Source organism: Aulonocara stuartgranti, assembly GCF_965226115.1.
Source record: "Aulonocara stuartgranti genome assembly, chromosome: 13".
Lineage (NCBI taxonomy): Eukaryota > Metazoa > Chordata > Actinopteri > Cichliformes > Cichlidae > Aulonocara > Aulonocara stuartgranti.
This window is the reverse complement of record NC_138949.1, coordinates 4,213,829-4,241,257: the sequence shown is the minus strand read 5'-3', so window position 1 is coordinate 4,241,257 and position 27,429 is coordinate 4,213,829. Positions and strand designations below refer to the sequence as shown.

Below are 27,429 nucleotides of genomic sequence, written 5' to 3'. Positions count from 1 at the left end.
TACCTTCTGGGATGCTGTAAACATTTGTTTTTCAAGTGCAAGTGACAGATTTTGTTGTTGCTTCTTTTGAGAAGAGATTTTGTCCAACTGAAATAAAATCCCTGCCGCATGAACTAAAGTGTGAGGTAATGGGAGTTTTGTGAATGCTGACATCAGCTTTGCAGCCCCTGCTGAGAAATACCAGGAATTCTGGGAGCGTAAGTCTGGCACGAAACAATCAAACTTGTGTTTTCTTTTATCAAAGCTGTCCTCTGGGTGATGACAGAACAGCAGCAAATCACTCTTGTGGACTTTATCTAATAATAGCATTTGGTAAATTTACAATCATATTAGGAAGATTAGTCACCAGTGCTGAGAGATCCTGTGGGTGTGATATAATGTGGTCATGAATGATGATCCAGAGCCTAAAATAGGTCATTTCTTCTTGCCATTTTTATTTAATAACTGGATGAGGCTGGAAATGTGGATTCAAACATGAATATTAGCTCAGAGAATTTACCATGAAGACAACTGTCAAAGTGCAATCATCAACATTTTACATTGTCACAGTGCTCCACTCCCTCATGCGAGATCATCCATTTATAGGGGCCTTTAAGTCCTTACCCATATGGAAAAGATATATATAAATCTTATAAAGTTTGTATCTGTCTTGTGTGAAACTTGTATGAAAAGCATATAAAGTGAAAACAGATATAAGATCCCTTGAAAAATTATATAATGAAACTTGTATGTTTTGGGTACTTACTAAAACAATGTATGAAAGTAATGAGAAAGTGGCCACTTTCATGAGTAAATCATGTAAGCCTTATATGATGATTTATATCACATATAAGTTTTTACTATTTCTTTTCCGTATGGGTATCGCTGTGGTAATACTTTCAAAACAGAGGTTCTGGCTCTTGTGACAAATGGGCAGAGAAAAACAAAACACGAGCTCCAATACAGTGAAAAAAGAAGGGAGATAAAAAACCTGAGCAATGTCAAGGTCATTTTCCTTCTAGTTGAGGAAACAAATGGTGGTCTCCTCCCTGTATGAACTGCAGGGCAATGGGATGCGTGTGTGTGTGCTCACCATGTCGGATGAGTTGGGAAATGATCTCGCAGAGCATCAGAGCATGGCTCATGGTTTTTAATAGCCTTTTTATTAGTGAGAACACAATGAGTGGAGGTGGTGTTCGAGAGCTGAGTACTAAACTTAGGTAGTTAGGAGATTAAAGGGAAAGGTAAGTCTGCTTCTCTAGTATACAATTCTTCTTTATGCAACCAATTCTTTAAGAGATAAGACTTGGTGTTAGGAATTTCATTTAAATATTCATGAAGGACGGAAAAAGTCAATCATTTTGAGTTATTCTAGAAAGAACTTACACTGCAGCTACAATATCAAAACAACTCCGATATAATAAAACATTCTGCTTGGATGTTTTTTTAATTGCTGCCATTTATGTATCTATCACTTTGTTGCTGACATAAGCACCTTAATAGCAGCCTCGCCTTTCTTAATATGAGTCACTGTACTGTTGTGCTACTGTTGTGTCTTTTGGATCATTTCTTTAATGTAAATCTATAGAAAATAATTTGACTTCAGCTTTGATGTGTACATTTATAGTACTTTACTAATCTGTTAGTTACTATTGTATAAAGCGCTTTGAGTGCTCGAGTAGAAAAGCGCTATATAACCAGTCTATTTTCCATTTACCAACTAGCATGTAAAGTTTATGTATGCAAGTTGTTAAGCTAGTGGCAGTTTATAAAATAGCACACAACTACCTCATACAAATCTAGTCTTAGCAACTATTTGGATACATACATGTGTTATTGGCTGAAAGGGGAAGACAAGACAAACACCAATACATCCGTTTGTTTATTCCAGGCTGGTTAAGATCAGTGCCATTTCCTAGTTGACTATAAAATTATTTTAGCACAAATAGAGCTATATTGGCTTCCCTTCATTTATTCAAAATCCTGCTCCTCACATACAAGGTCTTGAATAACCAGCCCCCATCTTATCTTAATGACCTTATAGTATCATATCACCCCATTAGTGCACTTCCCTCTCGAACTGCGGATTTACTTCAGATGAGGTAGGGCTGGATCAGGAGACCCTGAATCCTTCCTTATTTATGCTGCAATAGGTGTAGCCTGCTGGGGAATCAGTCACCTTTCTCACTCACTGTGTGTTAATAGACCTCTCTGCACTGAATCGTCACTTGTTATTAATCTCTGGCTCTCTTCCCTGTCTTCCTCCCCTCACCCAAACTGGTCGTGGTGGACGGCCATCCCTCCCTGAGGCTGGTTCTGCTGGAGGTTTCTTCCTGTTAAAAGGGAGTTTTTCTTTCCCACTGTCGTGTGTCCCAGTGCTTGCTGATAGTGGGTATAAGTACAATGAAACTGAACTAAATAGGTATAAAAAAAACGAAAGAGCCTAGATTTAATATTTTTAGAGTATGCATTTTGAAATATGTCCGACAAAGAAGTTGGAATAGAGGCTCGATTTTTCTTCCATGTTCTGTTCTGCAGAAATTACCACAATGGGTACAGTAACCTACTGTATCAATCACATTTTTACAATCTAGGTCTATTTCTTTTACTACATTTACATGTGTCTCTTCAGTGGATGAGAGAGGGATCTAAATATTTACAGATACAGATGACCTAAAGCTGCATCCTGTCCCGAGAGCCTATTCTGTATGGATGCAGCTTCAAAATCTGTCAACTGATCACTTTGTTTATCACAGATAAAGGTGATTTTATCACTTCATTTACAACAACAAAAAAATCAAAGCAAGCATTCAAATTTTTAACACTGTATTTTAAGATGCCACCCAGTGAGTGTTTACATTTCAAAGTGGACATAAAGGTATGAAAATAGGATTACAAATTCAGTCCTTTGGCTTGCTTTATTTAACAGGTTCAGTAATACACTGTGATGATAAATGCAGGTGTAGAGCTGGTTTGGGTCTTTATTACTCAGTCTTACTGAGGACCCCTGAGAACCAAAGGTTGTCTCTTTTGCCACAAAAGGGGCATATTAGAGATGGATGGTCACTGTGACTGGTTACGCAGCTTCCCACTCAGATCTTGCAGCTCGGTGATGACTTGCTCCACAGCAGTAACGCCGTCCTGCAGCTCAGCATGGATCCTCCCTGTGGCCACGTCTGTGTGGATTTGCTGGAAGACGATATACAATGGAAGAGTCAAGTATAAAGTCATTAATGTTAACTTATACCACTGAGAAGAACGACTTAACAACCCAAACGCCTGTGTCTAAATCTTCACGTCTGACATTTGTCTTGATCGCCTGCTGGAGGAGTTTGTTCAGGCAGAACAGATGCTTTGAATGGTGTCACAACCTGGTAAAGACTTTGTGTCAGGCTGCATGCTGACAACATCTGCATGAGCATGTGCTGCCGTCATCACTTACTGAGTGAAGACCACGAGCTAAAGAGGTTCCAGATACCTTATTGTTATTTTGCAGTTTAAAATAATCCTTATTTATCTTATACTAGGCCTTGATGCAACCATTGACTTCACCCTGTGTCTGATGAAAGTAATTTAGTCTTGCCCCCTTTAAGGTCTGCATTTCTTCAAGCCAACTTTTCTTCTGATTGGCTGCCCATGGTGAAGTGAGGCAGGAAGGTGTGGCTTTCTTGCTCATAGCCAAAGCTGTACACCTAGAATGACCATATAAGGATGCCCATTCTTACTAATATCATGGAGAGCCAAGAACAGAAAGAAAATGAATCAGTGATCATAGCACTCCTAAACCTAAGCTTTTACTTATATGGATGGTATGAAAATGTACTTATCTTTTAATATCAGCGTTGGTATACAACATACATTAAATGTCCGTAAACAAAGGGAAATGCAAAATAGGTGCAAACAAGGTTTAGTGTTTAATTTTTCAGGGCAGGTCAGAAGTACTTGACAAGCAGTAGGAACAACCCGAAAACATCACTGAAAGAGGTCCTATAGGAGCAATTGCTACAGTAAGAACACACACAGTAGGACAGGCTAAACTCAATCCTCCTCCTAGTTCCTGATCAGGAAAACTGTCTATAAAGTGAGGCAGATATCTGCTTCGTGCTAAGTGGGGGTCTCTTAATGTTACCTTGGCTTTGGTGGCCAGACTCCTGAGACTGAGGCGTGTAGAGGAGAGTATCTGAAGAGCTTCTGCTGGATTACTCTTCTTCACACTGCAACTGAGTGCCACTGTGATGCAGAGAAAGAGAGACTTAGAGAATGCAGGGAAAAGCTTCTGCATCTGCAGAAGCAGCATTTAGAAAGTCAGAAATCAGATTTATTACCATGGTAGTTAATATTCTTTGGGACAACCGTGCACAAGCGCAAATATCAAATATAGGAATCCTAAAGGTGTCTTCCAAAACCCTCAAAAGTGTTGCATTTCATTGCTTGTGTGAGCTGTATCACTGGAGGGTGTTTGGACCATTTTGCAACCCACAAGTATGCCCCCAACATGGAGGGGATTAGGAGGAGATTAAAGGGATTAGAAAGAGTTCAACCAAGACCTGTAGTCGAGTAACAGCAACACATTTTCTAAACTCACTAGGAAGTACTATTTTGCTATCTTTTCTCTAAGCCCTCTCCATTTATTCTTCTGTCTTTAAACAAAATCAAAATCTAATCCTACAGATGGTAACACTCGAGTTATTCTCCATTTCAGATTGATTGGGCATTTCTACTGTATGACAGTGTCCAGCTCATTTTTTGGCGAATGTTTACCTCTATTTGAGTATTTCATAGAGTGTGTATATAATCAACTCCTAACCTTTTAGTACTTTGGAGGTGCTGATTCTCATTCCCACTGCTAGGATTCCCCAAATCTGAGGCCATGGTCCTCAGCTGGAAAACGATGGATTCCCCACCCCGGGTCAGAGACGAGTTCCTGCCCCAAGTGGAGCAATTTAAATATCTTGGGGTCTTGTTGACGAGTGACGGGAACAGACGAATTGGTGCTGCGGCTGCAGTGATGCGGATGTTGTACTGGTCCAGTTTGGGGAAGAGAGCGCTTAGTGTAAAAGCGAAGATCTCAATTTACTAGTCGATCGACATCCCTACCATCACATATGCCCACGAGCCGTGACTGAAAGAACGTGATCGTGGATACAAGCGGTGGAAATGGGCTTTGTCCGAAGGGTGTCTGGCCTCTCCCTTAGTGATAGGGTGAGGAATTAGGGGCTCAGAGCAGAACCACTCTGCTTAGGTTGCTGCCCCTGCGACCTGGCCACGGATAGTGGAAGAAGATAGATGGATGGAATCCTAGATTCAAGTGTGGCTGATGTTTGTAGCTTTCCCAAAATGTTTTGTAATTTTTAAGTGTCCCAGAAGCCATTTTCTGTACTCAAACACTATTAAACAATGTGTACTTGGACTTAGGCTGTATAGCTTCCGCTTAAACATAAAAGCGTCTGGTTGATAAAACTCTTGATCACCTCCCTGATTAAAGCTGCTGTTGTTCAGTGGTTCAGTTTGGACGCTTTCATTTAACAGTAATTGTTCCACCCCTTTTCCATTAGTGGACACTATAAGAATTTATGCTAGCCAATTTCAGGGGTTTTTCCTTGAAATTTAAATTTTTTACATCATTGAGTGTTTTTTTTAATTTCACAGATTTTAAATCAGGTCAGGGGGAGATACCAGCATGTCCAACTGTGAGATTAGGTATCAATCCCAAAGGACAGGTAATGCATCGAACGCACTGAATGCTTCTCCACCTAAAAGAGAAGCTCATGACAAAGATCTGCTCCTCCATGCCCAACTGCCAATACTACATGAAGTAACAGGCCCCATCTTACTTAGAACTCATACTACCACATCACCTCAATACAACACTTTACTCTCAGTTTACTTGTGAGAGCAAAAAACTATATTAATGTGGAGTTTTGTAACACTATCAGTTTTACGTGGGTGAAAATCACCTGACATTAGTGTTTTAGGGTTAACAGTAGAATGGGAGGTAGAGGCTTCAAGTTTCTCTGTGGAACCAGCGCCCAGTTTGTATTTGGGAGACAAACTGGGCGCTTACATTTTTTTAAAGGTTATTGGCAGGAATAGATCAGGTGACCCTGAACGCTTACCCAATACATCACAAAAGTATTCTCAGCACTTTACTTGTTTGTCGTTTTGTCAAGTAAGGGAGGTGATCAAGAGTTTTATCAACCAGATGTTTTTGTGTTTAAGCAGAAGCTATACAGCCTAACTCCAAATGTTGCATGTTAAAGCCTCAAGTCTAACTATTTTTGAACAGGTTCTTCCATTCTTCTTTGCAGAACCTCTCGAGCTGCATCAGGTTAGATGCAGAGCGTCATTGCACAGCCATTTTCAGATCGCTCCAGATATGATCACTTGGGTCGGGGCTCTGGTCCTGAAGCCACTCCACTGTTATCTTGGCTGTGTGCTCTTGGCATATAAACCTTCGGTCAAGTCCGGCCTAGTGAGCACTCTGGAGCAGGTTATCATCAAGGCTCTCTGTACATGACTGCATTCATTTTTCCCTTGATCTCACATCCTCACAGCATGTGGATGTGTGCCAGCGATGGTATTGGCCAGATGATGAGCCCAATTTCCTTGAGAGAGGACACTTTGCATTTAGGCCAAAGAGTTCACTCGTTGTGGCCGGGTGGGGCAGTGCCAGGAAGCCTAGCAGGGCAGCTGGGTCTGATCAGGCTCTCCCTATATCAGGCTGCACAGCACCCCAAAAACTAAAAGCACTCTAAGTAAAAAGTCACCAATCCCGCAATATTGTGTACGTGAATTAAAACTGAACGTATTTCCATTTTGAAATAAGGGTGTAACGTGACAAAATGTGGAACAAGTGTTGTGGATACTTTCCAGATGCACTGCATGTATAATTTACCCTTTTGGTATTTGGAATAATTCATTTGCTGTTTTTATCTTAGAGGATGTAATGGTTCCTCTTTCAGATAATAAAACATTGTAAGTAAAATTTATTTATACAGCACTTTTTAAAACAGGAAGTTATTTCAAAGTGCTTCACAAGGGAATAAAAGCAAACCAAACGAAAAATAAAACACTATAAAGAGGGTATAATAGCATATCCACTAAAACAGTACACTACACATGAATATTACCTAAATGCCTGTCTAAACAGATGTGTTTTGAGTTGTTTTTTAAAAGTAGCTACAGAGTTGATGGTGCGTAGGGGGGGAGGTAAACTGTTCCATAATATTCGAGCCAAGGTTTGAAAAGCGGGATCCCCCTTTGTTTTCAAACGAATCAGTGGATCTAAGGATCTGGTTTGGAGAGTAGGGTTGGAGAAGCTCAGTGATATAAGTGGGGGCCTCACCTTGTAGGGACATGAATGTAAAAGTTTGGATTTTAAACTGATATCTATACTCAACCGGAAGCCAGTGCAAGGATTTTAACACAGGGGTGATATGGGAGAATTTTGGTTTGAACATTGGTTTGAAGAGAGCTTGCAGATGAGCAGATGGTACTGTGATCCTGGTAGAATCAGATGATCAGAAGTACCTCTATAATGCTGCATCACAGACAGCATACAAAAAACCCCACAGACTATATGTAGCATGAGGCATTGATCGTTACTATTATTATACTGAATACAAATATTAACTAAACTAATGTAGACATGTACAAAAATCCAGTCTTATTCACTGACAATCAAATCTAACACACAAGTATTTAAAAGTATCTAAAGTATTTAAAAGTGAAGGGATTTGAATTGTGTTTTAAAGAACCCAAACATCACACCCAGGAACATGGCTAACATTAGTTGAGGGAGGAAGGATAAACTGATGGAGAATGCAAACACATTTAATACCTCACAGCATTATTATTATTTTTTCAAAGTCACTTCTGATTGCCTCTCCAGTGTTTAACTCTATGAATCTGTCTTACTGTAATGAAAACATCAAAGGTTTGAGGAGATTATCATCTAAACTGTAATCAGATATCGCTTTTCCATCTCATTGCCATCCTTTCATCTTCTCTGTTCCTCTGAGAAATGGCTGTGAGGGCATACAGAGCTGGGTGGTGAGCTAACCTTCTCCCATGTGGACAGCTTGTTTGATCACCTCCTTGAAGAGAGCAGGTTCTTTCTCCCAACCGCCTCCCTGAACCTCACAGCGATGGGCCTTGGACAGGAACTGCAGTGCCTAGAAAAACAAAACAAAACAAAACACAGAAGCTGCAGTACCATTCTGGTAGTCAAATGCAGCCCCCACTTTTACCCTTGACTTGTTTTAAATTTCCAAACAAGGAGACTGTTGGAAACCAAAAGTAGTGAATAATTGATGGTGATTCACTCGAGTGCTCAAGGAATCCGGTTGTTCAGTGATGACGCGACGAATCCTACTTCCGGGTCTAAAGTAGTCTGCGTTTAATATGGCTTTTGTGTTGTTAACATGTTTAATGTTATGTATTTTCTTCTATTTGATCTCAAAAAGCTCCTAAAACAGTCAGTGATCACTGTTGACCTCCCTCGGCTTTTATTACCGCTAATCATTTATTTAAGCTCAGTTTTTAAAACCTTAGGATGTAACTACAGCCCAGCCCATGCAGCAGTATATGAATGACTAACCTCGTATTGTGGATGGATTATCTCAGTTGTTCTCCTGGCTGAAGTTTGGTCCTTTTACAGCATCCTGCCATGCGATTACATTTGTTCCTGACCACCGAGAACACTCACGTTAACTTTTATCGAGTGGAAAAAAGTTAGCTTGTTTATATTATGCTAACATAGCTGTGTCGCTAGCGGTCATGTAGCACATCATCATATACCAGCTAGCCCAACTTCAGTAACCCTACAAACATCACTGCTGTTTAGTTTCCTGTCTTCATTTATGCTGGAAGTGATAACAGAGCTGTACGTTTTAATTTGTTTCCAAAACCCCGCAGTCAGGACATGCTATATTGTATTTATATAGAAGCTAGCTAGCTAACTCCCTGCTAACTTCTAACTCCGTTAAATGTCATAAATCCCGTTTTCATGGATGCCTGGATGTTAAACTCAATTGTTACACCTGGTAGAGCAGAACGCTGATCATTTTATTAAAGATGAAAGACTTTAGACAGTTTTTCAACTCTCAGTAATGCCATAGTGATCGTTTGATATATGGACCTGCAGCAGAGTTTAGACCCAGACACGGCTAGTGACGTCAGACTGAACAACCGGATAGAGGATTTATACGAGACCTTCTGTTAACAGATGGATCATTAGGCATCCAAACCTACAAACGGGTGTTTTCAAAGCCATCTATTGCCACTTTGTGTGGCTCAACTAAATACATGATTCAAGCAGCAAAGTTAAACAACAGGGATTACACTACAGATTTGACTTGTGAGGCCATCATGGTAACATTTTTCCACCATATGAGGTTTGTAAATGTTATTTTAATGTTCAAATGTGTTTTATGCGGTATATTACATCAGTCAGTGGCATTCTGTTAGTACAAGGAACTTTGTATTATTTCATTTTGTAAAACAAAATAAATTTAAGTATAAATAAAAATTGAAGAAAAAAAAAAGCTCCACACCAGTCTGCATCTATCCTTTATATTACTCCGATCTTGTGGCATGAATGTAAAGGACAACAGGCTATTGTTGCTGAAAGCTGCGCTTGTTTCATACTGATATATATACTGTGGCAGTCTCCATTTATGGGTGTGTTCGTCTCACTTTGTTAATGACTGGAACTGGACAAACAGAGAGCAGTAGCTTTTTTCTAATGATTTGCACATACACGCCACACAATGCTCAAGCCTTTTAATTTAGCTGATTTTTTTGATTAATGTACATTTCAAAATCAAGATTTAGCCTGTTTCTGAGCTCAGCAACAACCTTTCCCCCCCCCAGAGATGTGTGGTCCTTAAAAGATTAAACGATTGACATATGATTTAAAGAATAAGAATTTACAATTCTTTAGTCAGGAAGGAGTGCAGAAAGCTGAAGATGTCTAAGCAGAGTGCTGAAAGGCACAAATGTAATTCAATACAATGTATTTATATTAGAGGTGGACCGCTCCGATATTACGTATCGGTCCGATACTGACGTAAATTACTGGATCGGATATCGGAGAGAAATAAAAAATGTAATCCGATCCATTAAATATCAAAAAAGCACATCAAAAAACTTGCGACATGGCGTAACTCGGCTCATAACCGTAGCACGTCGGAGCAGTGTGCTCACATGATAGAGCGGCTGTGTGTATTTGTAGCCTCGCTACCAAACCAGCATTTCATCTCAGAGGAAGTTATCTCACAGAGAGGAATAAAGCAAATGTGTAAGTTCATCTCTGAATGTTTGTAAAGCATTTCCACGTTAAGCTTAACAACCGATACATGGAGTGACTGCCTCTTCTCCCTCCCTCTCCTGCTGCTACTTCCATGTGAAACTGATTAATGATCAGCTGATCGGCTTTTCTGTCGCGAGTCTGTCTCTCTTCTTTGTTTATCGCCCACTTTGCACCAGAAAGAGGAAACCAGCGGCTGAACAACAGCAGCACGTTTAAGCTTGATAATCTGTTGTTAGAATTGATTTAATATCACTTTCTACACCAGGATCCTTTTCTACAGCTGACGGCTGGTAACTGTGCAGGGGCGGATCTAGCAAAGTTTAGCCAGGGGGCCGATAGGGCATGAACAGGGAAAAGGGGCACAAAGACATACTTTTCTTTCTTATTCTCATTTAAAATGTCGAGCTTTTAATAAATAATTATCCGAATCTTACACCCAAAGTTTTAATCTGATGTAAAATGTATAGAAGTCCATTACTGTATATAGTAACTGTTAAGTCTAATATACCCTAGTAAGCTATAGTAATTTTCCTTTGGGAAGGTACCATCTGTGCAGTCTGCAATTCTGTTGAAGAAAGATGTTGAATCTATTTAATTATTCCTGAAAAATAATTGATTTCTGTGCATTTTTTTCACACTGCATCAAATTAAAGTTGATTACGTCGATTAAGCATCATGAGGTGGAGGGTGGGGGGTGGTTCCCTATTTTTTTATTTTTTTGCTGGGAGTTTTAGAGCCCTATTGGTTAGGTTGCTTACTCTTTAAAATACCAGAATAGGGAGGATGGAGCAGGTTTAACTTTATTAGATTGATCAGTATTGCTGAACTATGAAATATTTTGGGTGCAGTGTATGTTTTGCATACAGGTATAACAGAATAGCTTTAGTGTTGTTGTTTATTTAAACTTGAGTATAAACTTATACAAAAAGCAGCAAGATATTAAAAAAACAGTTTTATTGATTAAAACACACTATATTGGATTCATATCGGTATCGGCCGATATCCAAATTTATGATATCGGTATCGTGCCATCTCTAATTTATATAGCACCAAATCACAACAACAGTTGCCTCAAGGTGTTTTATAATGTAAGCTAAAGACAGTACATTAATAGAAAGAAAAACAAATGGTATGCTTTAATTTGATCAAATTTATCTAAGATGATGACAAATTTTTGTGTTGAGGATTATCTTTCTGTAAAAGTCACCGCACACCACTGATTTAAGTGCATTTAGTTTTTATTAATGTTTAGGTGCCTTTACTTTGGTTTTTTATATAAACAAGAGGCAGATGAAAATGAACTTGTATGTGAAGTTGTTTCCTGCAGATTTCTGCATTACCTGTTAGGAAACAAACCGTTTGGAATCACATGCTTTGAATGAAGAGCTGGTCTGACCCTTTGTATAGTTGTAAAGTAGAAACTGGCAGATCCAAGACTTGTTAGAATAAAAAAAAACAACAAAAACAAACAAACAAAGACATGCGAGTGCATGTTACTGACCTTGTCGTCGTTTTCTGGGTTGGAGCTGTGGCCGTCACCATACAGCAGGGCATACTGTCGCCATATCTCAGCGTCACTGCTGTGGCGAGAACTGACCCGACCTAGGAGCTCCTTCAGTTTGGACTGGAGGGCTCCTGCCTGCTCACCCTGGCTGTCTGTCAAGTTCTCAACAACTGCTTTCACCAAGATCTGCAGAATCTGATGGGGAAAAAAACAAGTTTAAACATCATCATGGAAGATCTGATTTACTGATTTAAATGTGTTGCTACAACCTTAATCACTGTTAATCCAACCAGCAACGTTGCTCAAGACCATTAAAACCCCAATGACTGAGAGGCTGGATGGAAAATAATGGGCTTATGGGAAATGTGGTTTTCAGTTTTTATTTTTAAACTTGAATTTGTGATGGTATTACAGAAGTCTTTAAATAAATAGAGTTACTAGTCTGCTCATAATTATGCCAGTTTGCCACAGTTAGTACAGTTATTAGTACAATAAATAAATAATACAGTCAAAAAATAAATAAATGAAAAACAAATAACACAAGGAAGGAAACTTCTGCATGTAATACGTCAGCTTACTATTGGAACACAGATGAGTAATCAGAGGCCAATTGCACCAATAGAGTTTCGGTCTGATCATAAACTAAGCCAATCATGACTTTTTAAGTCATTCTAAGTCTGTTGCAACATCTAGGTTTAAGCCGCCTTCTTGGTATGACTGGGTGTAAATCTTATGGCTAGCCAGGAGCCAAAGTCAAAATTAGTACCGACATTAGGCATCACATGTTGACTTTACAACAAGCAAAGGTGGTAAGGACAAAAGCCATCAGCTGGACATATACAAACATGAGGAGATTACAGGTTTCAATAGCTGTCATGGTCAGGTCCCATCTTATCTTAAACACTTTTATAATACCGTATCAACCCATTAGAGCACTTTGCTCTGAGACTGCAGGCTTACTTATGAGTATATAAAAGGAGAATGGTACCCCTTTTCTGTGGAAGCAGTTTGGATTCAGGAGACAGACACCTTCTCTACTTTTAAGATTACGGTAGGCTTAAAATGCTCCTTTTGTTAAATAGTTAGGGTTGGATGAGGTGACCCTGAATCCTCCATCAGTTACTTTGCAATAAACTTGGCGGTGGCTATCATGGAAGATATGATTTACTGATTTGTGTTGCTGCACCCGTTAATGTACCGGTACCACTTTGCATGTAGGGCCTTTACCTTACAATAATAAGAGCCTTGAGGTGAATGTTTGGGGCTTTCTAGATAAAAACTGACTTGAAATTGATTAAGCCTGGTTCTGTCGCAGATTTCTTGCTTTTAAAAGGGATTAAGATTCGTGTTGAAGTGTCAGGGTGTGAAATTAGGTGCAATAGTACTAATTTCTGTGTTGAGAGAAAACAAGAATAACAGGCAAAAAGTTTCTAGGAAGTTCATTTCAAGTTCTATCCAAAAATGGAAAAGAAAATCTCCTCCCTGTGAACAGTAGCTGTAAGGAAATGAATGCATGTGCAACTATAGCCCCCATTAAACCCCATGAAGCACATTCTGCTGTAGATTTCTTGCTGTTAAAAGAGTGTTTCCTTTCCAGCATCAAGTGCTTGCTTATAGGCATTTTGTCTAATTGTTGGGGTTTTCTCTGTATATACAGAGTCTTTACCATCCATCCATTCGCTTCAACTGATCTTTTTCAGGGTCACGGGAAGCGCTGGGGCCTATCCCAGCTGTCACAGGGCGAAAGGCGGGGTCCACCCTGGACAGGTCGCCAGTCTGTCGCAGGGCCAACACACAGAGACAGACAACCATTCACACCTATGGGCAATTTAGAATAATCAATTAACCTATCCCCACAACTGTTAGGTAAAAAAACCCTGTGGGGTCTTTACCTAACAGTATAAAGAGCCTTGAGGCAATGGTTGCTTTGGTTTGTTGCTGTATGAATAAAACTAAAATTAAAATCAAACACTGTCTGATATATCTCTCTGACCTTACTGAAGCGCCATCTCTGCACTGTAGTTTGTGTTGCACCACAACTCAGCCCCTGATTTTTTTAAGCTGACAAAACTGTATTCATTTTGAATTTTTATTTCTTTGTACAGTGTGACTCAGTGTGTTGTCCTGTCATGAGCCTGGCAGAGTCTAATGCATAACTTTATGCTAACCTTACCGGAACAAATGCATAGCATTTCCTTTATCCGTTTCCCTGTGATTGGCACTCGTAAGCTTCGTAAGCATCAGGTGTCAGATCATATTCTCAAAAATGTTCTGAAACCCAGTAGCAGAAACCCTGACTGGCATTATTCTCATCCATGGACATGTGGAGATTTTCCAAGTTTTCCACCTCAGTGGGCAACAGAGTGCAGTGTCAGCATCAGTCTGAAGACATTTTGTCTTTCTGGTCATTCATTTGTCATTTTTGCCTCATTCCCCTGAGTCTTATCTACCATTTGCTTTCGTTATGATTGACTTTGAGTTCTAATAAATATGGCTCACTATCAAAATGTAATGACTTGTGGCTATAATAGAACCTAGGTCACAATAACTGGACCATGTTCTGGATTCGAACCCCGAACTGTTAATAGAATTTGACAGACCATTTCTCATATTGACAGTAACATTACTTTAATCTACACAGCATCTGCCTTTTTGTCTTTACAGACACTGTGTGTCAGAAGGTTGCCGGTTCGAGCCCCAGCTCCGACAGTCTCAGTCATTGTGTCCTTGGGCAAGACACTTCACCCATTGCCTACTGGTGGGGGTCAGAGAGCCCGGTGGCACTAGTGCTCAGCATCCTCGCCTCTGTCAGTGCGCCCCAGGGCAGCTGTGGCTACATTGTAGCTGCCATCACGTGTGTGTGAATGGGTGGATGACTGGATGTGTAAAGCGCTTTGGGGTCCTTAGGCACTAAGTAAAGCGCTAGACAAATACAGGCCATTTACCATTTATTTCTGCCATCTACCAGTTCTCCAACCCCCACCAGTTAGTGAACCATCTGCCAGGTTGCACTGCAGTCACAATTAAGATAAATCAACTGCAAGGCTATGGAGCAGAGACTGTAACATCATGTTAGACATCCTGCAAAACACCTCAGAGGTGTGCTGACGGACACATCCTCTACATCTGTTCAAACTCCAACACACTAAGTGTGATTTTAAGAGGGTAATCTGTAGTTCAGTCCATTTGATGGGATTTTCCAGTGAATTCTTGTGAATGTGGCAGTGCAAGTACATCTGTAAGTATTAGTTTTGTATTTTGGTATTTATCACTCTGGTGAAAAGTGATATTTAAAGGAAAAAACTAAATGAATCGATTAAGATTCCTGTTGAAGTGTCAGGGTGTTAAATTAGGTGGAAAAGTACTAATTTCTGTGTTGAGAGAAAACAAGAAAAACATGGATAACAGGCAAAGAGTTTCTAGGAAGTTCATTTCTACCCAAAAATGGAAAAGAAAATCTCCTCCCTGTGCATAGTAACTGTAAGGAAATGAATGCATGTGCGTCTATATCCCCCATTTAACCCCATGAGGCACAAAAGCTGAGTCATGTGACCACCAGCTCCTCTTGTCAGTAGCCCTTTCCACATTCCATAGGACAGCAATCCTTGGTGGCCCCTCCCACCTTCTGAACCTGCGATGAAAAACTAACACAAAAAGCACATAAAATGAAATAAGGCAAAAACGTTGCTTCTAAATTTGTTACTGTGATCTAAGGAAATTAACATAGTCTGTCACCACCAGTTATGCAAAGCAGCATTTTAAGGTGAATCGAAGTAAAAACAGACGGGTAAAAATAGAACAGCTATTTAAAGTACAGACTTTCAAGCTTTGACAGACTTTTCGGTGATGAACTTAGGGGACAGTACTACATTTTATTAAAGTAGTCATATAAAAACATTTAATCATCTCATACACGCCAGCACACACGGGCCTGGCTGTCGCAAATCGGCATTCAACATCGCTAGTGCTGTTGAAATGACCCAGTCCAAAGTCAGGTGCCGCTGACTTTGGACTGGTTTTAATCGCGTTCCCTTGATGATGATCTGCACGAGTTTGACATCTACATTATACAAAATACAGAAGACTGCAACATCAGCCATTGGTTTCTGAACTTTACCCTTTAAAGCCTTATTTGCTTTTATTATTCAAATGTTTTTATTACATAAAAAGCACCTTGAATTAATTGGAATAATTTAACAAGAAAAAAGATCGAGTAGAGGATTAAAGCAGGAAAAAAGCCAGAAGTTGAAAATGCCACAAATGAAGAGGGATGGCTGTCAGAAGCTACTCTTAAGGAAGGGAAACAATCAGGACAGGCAGGTGTATGCCAAATTACACAGGAACTGGACTGAATATCAAAAGCAGCAGCCATCTGTGAAACACAGTGGAGCTTCTGTCAAGGTTTGGTGCAGCACTTCAGGCAGTGGTAATGGCGAGCTTGTCAAAATTGAACAAGTTCTATGTTCACTGAATTATAAACACAGAAAAGTACAGTGAGATTCTGATCCACCAGTACCATCTGTAATCCAGGTCAAACAGATTGACCTGGATTTAAAACAAAGTTGAACACACATGTGGGCAGTGGGCCGGTCGCGGCTGGCCTTTGCAGAGCCTGAATCTCAACATTATTGGAGCAGTGTGGGGTTATCTAGACAGAGAACAGAACAAAAGGCAGGCAAGATTCAAGGAAGAGCTTTGGGCCATCGTTGTAGAAGCCTGGAGTCTGAGTCAGACTGCAGCTGTTCGGGGACCGAATTCTAACACACAAAAAAGTGGTTGCTATGACTACTTGCAATCTGTTGCTTGATATTTTAAAAAAATACAATTCCCAATTTTTCCTAGTTGCAAGGAGGTTGTAGTTTTGTTCTCACTCTAGTGTGACTGAGCTATCATTAGTCACAGTTGATATTACTAAACACTCCTTTTACAGCACTCCTTAAATGTGCAATTTCATGCTCTTTTCCATGAAAGGGCTTTGGTGTTAGGTTGTCTGTAGGAGATTGTCGGCCATTAATAAACTGTTCAAGAAAACTGTGTTCTGAGAAGATATTTAAAAATGAGGAGGAGGCAAGCAGAGAACTAAAGACTGAGTGAGCTGCTCTGAAGCTGCTGCTGCTGACCTTTTCAACCGGTGTGCTTTTACATCTGCCAACCTTATTGATGAGGCTGACCAGGACACAACCTGCATAAATGACCATTTTGGTTGTTTGAAACAGAGACGACAAAGAGGGACACAACAAAAGAGAGAAAAGAAGAAGATCATGTATTGTGGGATAAATGTGACTGTTTGTATATTTAATTCCGAGGCCCACAGGATCTCTGAGTCAGAGCTGTGATTTTATCCATTCCCATTAGGCTGGAAGACGTCTTCTTCAAAATTAATTGCTCAAAACTATGTGAGTAAAATGACTGCAGGGCTGAAGCAGACCATTAACAATGGAAATACTACCACTGGCTGTCTCGCCTTGTTTATTCAAAGCTGATGGTTAATTTCTTATTTAGAATGCATCAGTTGCTGTGGAATTAATGAGCTGTGACTACAAGAGGCTTTTCCTTCAGAGTTTCTAAATGACTCGGCATGAGTGACCACAGTGATAAAGATTAACAGTTTCACCTGCTCGGTGTGTTGTGATTGGACAACAAATCACGTTTCCCCGTCTCACAAAGCTCTGAGACTTTGCACAGAGTAGAAGAGGTGGATAAAGCCAAAACGCTGAACTTGAGCCAAGTATTCCAGAATTTAGAGAAATGTATATCTTTTGTTTCAAAAGTTCTTCCTTTCAACACAGACAAAGCTTCATTTACAGAAAGTCAGTTAATTGGTGCAACTTATTAGGAGCACTGCAAGGTGAAAGAAATACAGAGAGCAAAGGGACCAATTCCTGCTTCACAGCTCTGTCTCATGTGTTCAAGTCAGACATTTTTATTTGTTATTTTTGACCATGGTGAGCTAAACCTAACAGATTTCAGGAGACATAGATTGCCCCTGAGAAGCTTTATCCAGCCAGGTATAGTTTATTGTTTGCCAAGCTGTGTCTCATTAGACACGCAGCCTAGAATAAATGTTTTCCCCATTCTACATGGAACAAAAGAAGAGACTAAGTGCAGTCATGTACCTGGATGTCCTTGTAGTTCTCCCTCAGGTCCATAAGACGGTGGTATGCCTTGATGGCTTCAGCAAAATCTCCGATGTCAGTGCTAACAACAATGAAGTTCTCCCAGATCTGCCAGTGTTCGTAATTACACTTAAGGGCTTCCTGCAGGGTTCGAAAAGCCTTATTTCTGCCAATGACAAAAAGGAGAGACAAGTTAGAAGTAGATCATTAAATGTGTTGAACAGAGTTCTAGGAAGTTCTAGGCTTGGTTCATTTCAAAACTGCTTGAGCTTAACTGGCAGTAGAACTAACCAGGTATTAATTAAAAACTCGCCTGCTTTGCTTCGGTTTCAGGCCCGAACGGACAGAAGGCTGCTGTCAAGGGCTAAAAGTCTACCTCTGTATCTGAAAAGCCCCCACAGCCAGAAATTACAAAAAAAACAAAAAACACAGAGACACGAACATGGGCTGGAATGAAGAACTTCACATATTTTTATTTGGAGTATTTTTATTGTTTGTTTGTTTATCTGTACATTATAAATACATAAATAAATATCTGAACACTGTCTGGATGGTTACAAAGTTCTGGGAAGTTCTGATGCTTGTAACGACTGCTGTGAAGACTGTCTCAGCAGGCAGGCAGAGATGACTGTAAACTGGGACAGGCGAGATACTATTTTACAGCAAAGCTTAAGAATGCACTGGATTTACTTCTGAATGACTAAATGACAGCATGGGACACCCTGAATGAGAGCGACTTCACTCATCTGTAATGGCAAGTTTGTCATACAGTTCAATTCAGAATTACTTTGGTCTAAATTCCTTTTATAGACATTAGGGAAGAAAGACAATGGTTGAATATTAATAAATTCCATTCCACTAAGCTGTTTCCCCCCCACACAGATTTAACGATGAAGCTAGATCAAAAAGAAGCTCACAGTTCGCACGCAGTCCTCCACAGTAAGCAGACACTGACACCAGCTGAGGACTGTCTACACTAACTACAGATGAACAACAGCCTCCGTTTTAAAGCAGTTACTGCTGACAACAAAAACAGTTAACTTCTGCTCTGTTTCATGAAAGTCTCAGTATATTGAGAAGCAATAATTAGGGTTTCCCCCTAAAACCTCAGCATGATGACTAAGTGAAGAGCTTTAGGACAGAGCAAGTTTTGGCGATACAAACTTTTGAGCTGCAAAGCACACCAAGTGCAGACTGCACACTTATTCAGAAAACATCTCCCTCTACTAAAAACCAACACTCCTAGCAGTAACTATCACAACTACAACAGGCATAAGACGTGACTTTTGTTCACAGATTTTATGCAATATGCAGTAAATTCAGTACAACTGATTCATTTAAATACTCTTTTCCTGAAAGGGAAACTCTTTATGCCACAAGGCTGCAAAAACACTCTTGTCCCAAACTATCAGCCACAGAAATGACCCTCTTTAATACATCCAGTAGCTTTTTAATGTCAAGAGAAGGCTTTTCACTGCTGTCCACAGTGTGTTCTTTTGTTGTGTCTCTCATAACATCTGCAGATGGCCGCCCCTCCCTGATCTGCCAGAGGTTTCTTCCTGTTGAAAGGGATTTTTTCCTTACCACTGTTGCCAGGTGCTTGCTCAAAGAGGTTTGTGTAACTGTTGGGGTTTTGTCTGTATTATATAGCAGCGGTCCCCAACCCTCGGGCCACGGACTGGTACCGGTCTGTGAGTCGTTTAGTACCAGGCTGCGAGAGGTGAGGCTCGGGTGTGAAATTTATGTTTTTTGGGGTTTTTATCGTTTTTTAATCTTTATTTTTATCGTTTTTATCGATAACTTGGTTTCTCCTGGTTCTTTTCACGTGTGTTATGAATATATTTTCTTGTTTTTTGGTACCGGTACTGGTTTTATTTTGTTGTATTTATCCACGACACCTTAAAGGCCGGTCTGTGAAAATATTGTCGGACATAAACCAGTCCGTGGCGCAAAAAAGGTTGGGAACCGCTGTTATATAGGGTCTCTACCTTACAATATAAGGGGTCTTGAGGCAATGGTTGCTTTGGTTTGTTGCTGTATAAATAAAACTAAAATTAAAATGAACTACTGTCTGAAATATCTCTCTGAACTTACTGAAGCGCCATCTCTGCACTTTCAGTTTGTGTTGCACCACAACTCAGCATCTAATCTGTACTGTTTGACCACTAATTGACCTTCCATTCAAGCCCAATGACATGCATGTTGGTTAAATTAATTAAAAGCTTTACCCATATGTGCATTCATGTTACAATGCTTAAGTTGGGAAGGTTCAAGTCCATTCGTAAGACTGGTCTTAACATTAAAAAACTTTCCAGTTAAATCGCTGATTTTTTTAAGCTGACAAAACTGTATTCATTTTGAATTTTTATTTCTTTGTACAGTGTGACTCAGTGTGTTGTCCTGTCATGAGCCTGGCAGAGTCTAATGCATAACTTTATGCTAACCTTACCGGAACAAATGCATAGCATTTCCTTTATCCGTTTCCCTGTGATTGGCACTCGTAAGCTTCGTAAGCATCAGGTGTCAGATCATATTCTCAAAAATGTTCTGAAACCCAGTAGCAGAAACCCTGACTGGCATTATTCTCATCCATGGACATGTGGAGATTTTCCAAGTTTTCCACCTCAGTGGGCAACAGAGTGCAGTGTCAGCATCAGTCTGAAGACATTTTGTCTTTCTGGTCATTCATTTGTCATTTTTGCCTCATTCCCCTGAGTCTTATCTACCATTTGCTTTCGTTATGATTGACTTTGAGTTCTAATAAATATGGCTCACTATCAAAATGTAATGACTTGTGGCTATAATAGAACCTAGGTCACAATAACTGGACCATGTTCTGGATTCGAACCCCGACCTGTTAATAGAATTTGACAGACCATTTCTCATATTGACAGTAACATTACTTTAATCTACACAGCATCTGCCTTTTTGTCTTTACAAAGGCTACTAATTCCTATAGGTGTTCCAACTTTTCTGGATTACTTACAGCCCCCTCTGTCTGCATAAAAGCAGTGTTGGAACACACTGTGGTGCCATAGCCTCGTGAGCATCAGTTGAACAGTATTGACTACAGAAAGTAGTGTGTTGCTACAAAAATGTTGAGAGAAAGGTAATTAACAATGGAAGAGAGACAGACCATCATGACACTTAAAAATGCAGTCCGTTCCTACAGAGAAATCACAAATAAAGTCAAGATGTCAGTGAGCACAGTTTCCTTCACCATCAAAAGGGACTCAGAAACTCTGACAGGAAGAGGTCTGGCAGACCCAACGCCACAAATGAATCTGAGGACACGTTTCTGAGAGTTCACAGGACAATGGCTTCAAGTACAGCTTAGTCTCAGTTTCAACTGTGAAGAGAAGACTTTGAGCTGCAGGTTTGTCTCTTTGTCAGAATAAGACAAAGAGGCTTGGCTGGGCCATGGAACACCGCCATAGGACTACTGAAGTCTGGAGAAGGTATTATGCACTGATGAATCAAAATTTGAAATCTTCGGTTCTTCACGCAGGATCTCTGTAGGCGAAGGGATGGCTCCATACTGTGTGGCATCAACTGTCAAACATGGAGGAGGAAGTGTGTTGTTCTACCACAGCATTCTGCAGCACCATGCAAAACCCTCTGATCTGCCTAGCTGGTCAGGGGTTCATCCTACAGCAAGATAATGACCCAAAACGTACATCCAAGCTGTGCCAGAACTACCTCAGAAGAACAAGATGGTAAGCTTGAAAACATGGAGTGGCCAGCACAGTCTCCAGACTCAAACCCCATTGAGCTGGTTTGGGATGAACTGGACAGAAGAGTGATAGCAAAGCAACCTACAAGTGTCACACATTTATAGAAACTGGAAACGGATATGAGAAGAACTTTCTGAACAATATTTGATTTCTATTGTAGAAAGAATGCCCGGGTGTGTTCAGCTGTTATATCTGCCAAAGGTGGCTACTTTGAGAAGTTTAAGATACATTTTGATTCCATGATTTCTTTGATAATTCCAATTGATTATTTGTATTGTGCTTTCTTTTCAGAGTGGAATGAGGCATCAAACTGCATAATTTTCAATAAAAAAAATGGAAAAATGGGGTGTGTTCTAAAACTTTTGACCAGTAGAGTACGTTGAGCACGTTTTGTAGTCAGTCTGCACATTGTAGTTTCAATAAGGTGGACATCCAGCGTCATATTGAAAGAAGACTAGTGTAAAATAAGAAGCATAAGGAAGAACCTTAGGAATGCTCCCAGAGACTGTAGTTTAGAAATCTGAAGAGATAACTAAGGTGGGAGGTAAAATCCACTACATGGAGGTGTATGTCATTCTGTTTTAGAAACTAAATACCAGCAATAGCAATTTAGAGAGATATGGACAAACTTAGATGCAGTTGACCTCTGACCTTTCTGTCATCATCACCTTTGGGCACATTTATCCTGCCCAAGTTATTTTGAAAGACTACTGGAGCGTTTTCCAGTCTGCTGGGTGTGGATGGTTTCAAACACTTTGCTGCTTACGGCAGAAATCCTATTGGACAAAAGTCAACCCATTCTATTACCTGGCACACACGTTCTTACACCAACAAGTTTCCAATATGCACTACACTCATACTCACTTCATTTGGAGGCGAATGTAAGCTGTAGAAAGGTTGTTCCATGCTTCTGCATTCTGGGTGAAGGTGGGGTAGGGGGTTGGGCGAGACACAGGTCAGTGAGGGAAAGAAGACAGTGGGGAAAAGGAAGTAAAGAATAACAAAAAAAATCCTACAAGACACAATTTTCAGGTTTATGCACATAAAGAAAAGCTGGAGTGACTATTAAACCCTCACCAAATGAGTTGAAATGAGAGACGGCTAGCGTCTATATATTTGCTGTGCACTAACTGTGTGCTATGAACATAAATTTATTGAAACGTTCACTTTGGGAGGACCAAGCAGAAACAACCTCCGAGACTGAAAAATAATCACAACTGCCACAAACTGCGTTAGCTCAGTTAGCACTTCAGGCTGTCTAGAGACTCCCACAAACTTCACTTCATTAAAAAGCATGTTTACAGCCTGTTTAAAACATTTTTTCCAGTGGTCTACAGAAAATCTCCCCTTCGTAACAGTTGTCTGCAGGGTGCCCTTTTTCCATTACGCAAGGCGTAAAGTGAGCCATGTAGTTCCTTTGACATCTATACACATGCAACAGTAGTTGATTGTTGTCTACTAGCTTCACATCTACTTGTTCTACTCACTGTACTTGACATCTCCATGTCTGTCACTAAAATAATGTTATGTAATATGTAATTTAATATGGCCCTCTGCTTGGTACAACCATCCAAGAAGTGAAATTTGAGTATTTTATTAGTCTGTCAGTCCTGCAAGCTTACCAGCATTAGGACAAAACACTAAGGCTGCTGAGGTTTCAAAATGTGGAGCTCAAAACAAATAGGTGCTGTTACAGTGGCAATGTCCACTGTACAGTGGTACATGCCAACCTGTGGTGTCGCCCACACCAACACAACTCTATGAACCACCTGTCAGATTTGCCTCCCTGTGACTTTGTCCAGTTCCCAAAAGTGAAAGATGCAGCATAAAGCTGTAGTTGATGCTTTGGACATTACTGGAATAAACTGCATGATTTATTTGTGTTAAAGAAATCTCCATGCACTAGCAGCCTCAAGCAAACCCACATTACTTGGCCTTTAAAACTAAGGATGGACTTGGAGAAAAGACATTATGTCAAAGAGTGTCCCTAAAAAGAAAGACTGTGTGTGTAGGTACTCACGTCTGGCTCCAGTCCCACACACCTCTGGAAAGCCTTAGCAGCTCCCTCATAGCCCTCCAGGGCAAAGTAGGCACAACCAAGAGAAAACCACACACCGAGCTGTGCGCGCGCACACACACACACACACACACACACACACACACACACACACACACACACACACACACACACACACACACACACACACACACACACACACACACACACACACACAAAAAGGTTTGTATTGAAGTGTTAAATTAAGGCACAGATATTTCCCTGAAATGAAAGTGTGTGTTAACAAAGCAAAGAAAGATTAAAATCCTGACCAGGCTGAGAATCTATCCCAGCTGCTCTGTTAATATGTACTTATGCATAGAGGTGTTTTAATTAAATATCAGTGATCCCACTTACACTGATGGGTTTAATTGTCTTGTATCTTGTACCTGATGTCTAAAAATCTGAACATGTAACTACATTTTGAACAAATTAAATTCATGACTAAATCTGGTTGCTGTGCCTGTGGCTCGTGCCATGCTTGCTCTAACTAGGTAACGCATGGCTGTATAATGGTGACCTTGTACATGTCTATTATCCAGTTCCACTGCTCAAAGGTTTCAGATAGTGTTTCTCCACCAGCTGGATCACTAGGTTGTAGTGTTCTTTGACATCCTTCAGGTGCTTTCACAAAGAAGATCTTGTGCTAGCAGTTAGACATACTTTACTGAGTTGGACTGCAACTAGTACAAAACTTCTGTTATGTCACCAGTTGCATTGCACTCTAACAGCCTCCTTAACAGGAATACAGTCACCAACCACAGTCCAGGATGGTGGAGTTGAAATTCATCTGCAGGATTCTAGACTCACTGAATTTACACCTCAGCCAAACTAAATCTGTGGAAAACACTGAAAGGTGAACAGGGACCAGTGTAGAGACTACAGAACGGGCCCAGCATTTTAACCACCTGTAGGTCTGACCCATTCTTACACATGTAATAGTGATCACTGGCACACTCAACTTTTAGTACAGTTGAGAAAATAATTCATTCTTGTGCACTGCTGAACATGAAAAAAGTTTAAAAGAGTAAATTATTATTAAACTTTATAGACAAATGTGAGAGAATGATGATTTGCTTGTACCTGCATGCTGTTGATTTTGAGCGACTGCTCAAAGCAGTTGACGCACTGCTGGAACTCCTTGTGGCGGAGGTGTAGCAGGGCTTTGGAGCGCATAGCTCTGGCGCTGCGCTGACCTGACAGCTCCCATGCACGGTCGTAATACTGATGCTCCCTCAAGATGTCTCCTAGTAGACAGTACAGACTAGGTGTCTCCTTCTTCTCCAGCTCCCTGCACACAATCTCCTCGGCCTGAGCACAAACAGAGAAGAACAAAGGTGAGTTCAGATGAGACATGTGAAACTGCATTCAGCTCCCATGTTTGTTGGATTTTAGGTGGAATTTAACTGATTTCATTTCCAAACATAGCAACATGAACACTAATATCTACCTGTGTTAGATGTTAGGACATACGGAATATACCTCAGCGTCGACCTTTTTGAATGCCTCCAACTTCATCTACAATTTAATACAATCTTAGAAACAGTGCATTTTTCTTTTCAATATAGGTACTTGCTTACATAAGTTAACTAATCAGGTCAACCATTAATAGCTTAATTTAATGTCAGGATGGCCAGCCTAAAACAAAGATGAACTTTTGTGATATATCATATTAATCATGCATGTAACAGCAAAATATGTTCTACCTTATAAAACCCTTGTCGTGATTTCTTGGAGCACCAAAAAGCAAAACAAATATTTGGCATTTTATATGAGGATAGGTCAGAGGCAGCTGACACACATCTCACCAGCTCAGACTAGGCTTGTGAGTGTTTTACATGTAGTACATAAGCATGTCTCAAATACATGTGAATGATCCCCAAGAGTCGCCCTAGATATCATGTGGTGTTAAATAGGTTCATAGTGTCTTTATTTGTTTTAGGGGCATTTTTACACTGTCCATTTTAGTTGACATCCTACCGGAATAGCACCTCTTGCTACTTCCTGCCTGCCTTTGCTACCTTTTAAGCCAACACAGTCTGTTAGTTGGCAGTAATGTTGTATTTTACTATTGTGTGTTTGGCACTAGCTGCCGTGAGTTGCTTGTAATAGTTTGTACAAGTGAGTTCACCTAAAGATGTGCTGTATCAGACATTAGCCTAGACGCTAATTAGCCATTAACTTATTTCGTTGTGCTTCAATTTATATGGTAAGGAAGTATAGCCTATGATGCTTAAAGGTCACAGCATTTTCTAATTGTAAAAGAATGTTTACGCATATCAGATCACACATGATATTTTGTGTCTTATTTACAGTTTTACAATTTATTCTTTCATCAAAATCCATGCTATGTATCCAACTGGACATAAACGACCACAAAAGAACAACGGTGTGGTTTTTATTCGTGTGACGATTGTTATCTACCTGCCTAGTTAAGTGCAGGGGAAGAATAATAACCAAGTGACATAAAACTGCAACACTTAGTAAAACTTAATGATAATCAGATTGATTATATTTCTTTACGCTGCAAATTTAACACCTACCATCAATTGATGGCAAATTTCAGATATTCTGAGGACCTTTTGAAAAATTGTCATTTCACATTTTCTAAGACTTTTTAATGACTTGTAAGAGCTCTATTAAAAGATCTCCTCTTCACCTCTCCTCAGGAGATATGAATACCTTATCCTACCCATCTACTCATAGGCAGGACATAGTTTAACACTACGAGAAGCAAAAAAAAACCCCAAACCAAAACAAAAGTATCAAAACACAGGCTGAGATCTAGGAATGAAGTCTGACAGAAAAACAAAATTAACATAGGGATTATGTTACAAGTATAGTAGCTGTCAAATTACCTGTGGACATTTGCACTCGGTGCACTTTGTCTTGCCACTACATGTTTTGGATTGCAGCTCACGCACTTGTGAGGGTGGAATAATGAGATTGTTTTCTCTTTCCAAATCCCTCTGTCTTGATTTAGGTTGTGAAGAGTGCCAATCTAACCACTGCTAGCGAGCCGAGGGCCTCTGAGGTTTGACAGAGCCTTAGGTTCACTGCATTCCTTTGCTGTCATGGGGCTGATGCTGGGCCAACAGCCCAGCCCGATTAGGAACGAGAAACCCCATCATACTTATCTAAACTACACAACGCTGAGCAGGTTGTACCCCATGCAACATTCCCTAATTAAAGATAATACGGTAACACAGACACACACACCTATTAAGACCATTACTTTGAATTTTAATCTAAACTATAACTCAAACATGGAAAACAAATTCATCTGATCTGTCTGAAGTTAAATGTCGCTCCCAGACTCGAGCGGGTGCGTCTCAGATTAATTTAGTATTTGCATATTACATATTAATGCGTGAGGCTGATAATGACTGTAGTCATACTGTTTTCTGAGAAAATTCAACAGTGCATAAAACATTATGAGGATAACTTCAGGTCATTTTAGTTTTAAGGTTGAACAAATTTATTCTGAAAAGTACCCCCAGAAGTGCAGATCAATCACGTGGACTTGAAGGATGGTGGCTGAGCAAGAAGACACTGTGAAATGCAGTATACCAAGGGTAATTGCTATTCCTGTGCTAACTGCTTTTCTATGAAAACAAATGTTGTTAAAAAGACTGGGACCTACTGGGATCTATGGAGGAGAGAAGTCCAACTTCTGAAACATCAGTACCAAGACATCCAGACTGAAGTCTCAGTTTTTAATATAGATC

The 27,429-nt window shown here is 40.1% G+C and overlaps 1 protein-coding gene across 1 annotated transcript in view; it reads right to left on the bottom strand.

Moving 5' to 3' along the window:
• Positions 1-414: 414 nt before the first annotated feature.
• The window catches only part of ttc27 (tetratricopeptide repeat domain 27), an 84,954-nt gene continuing 57,939 nt past the window's right edge, over positions 415-27,429 (bottom strand). The window contains exons 13-20 of the mRNA XM_082558117.1: positions 24,785-25,012; positions 23,666-23,764; positions 22,510-22,562; positions 17,912-18,077; positions 11,793-11,990; positions 8,042-8,153; positions 4,109-4,209; positions 415-3,168 (exon numbers count right to left, since the gene is read on the bottom strand). Of these exons, the coding sequence (XP_082414243.1) occupies positions 3,043-3,168; positions 4,109-4,209; positions 8,042-8,153; positions 11,793-11,990; positions 17,912-18,077; positions 22,510-22,562; positions 23,666-23,764; positions 24,785-25,012 (1,083 nt within the window). The 3' untranslated portion in view covers positions 415-3,042. The remainder of the gene's footprint in view (positions 3,169-4,108; positions 4,210-8,041; positions 8,154-11,792; positions 11,991-17,911; positions 18,078-22,509; positions 22,563-23,665; positions 23,765-24,784; positions 25,013-27,429) is intronic.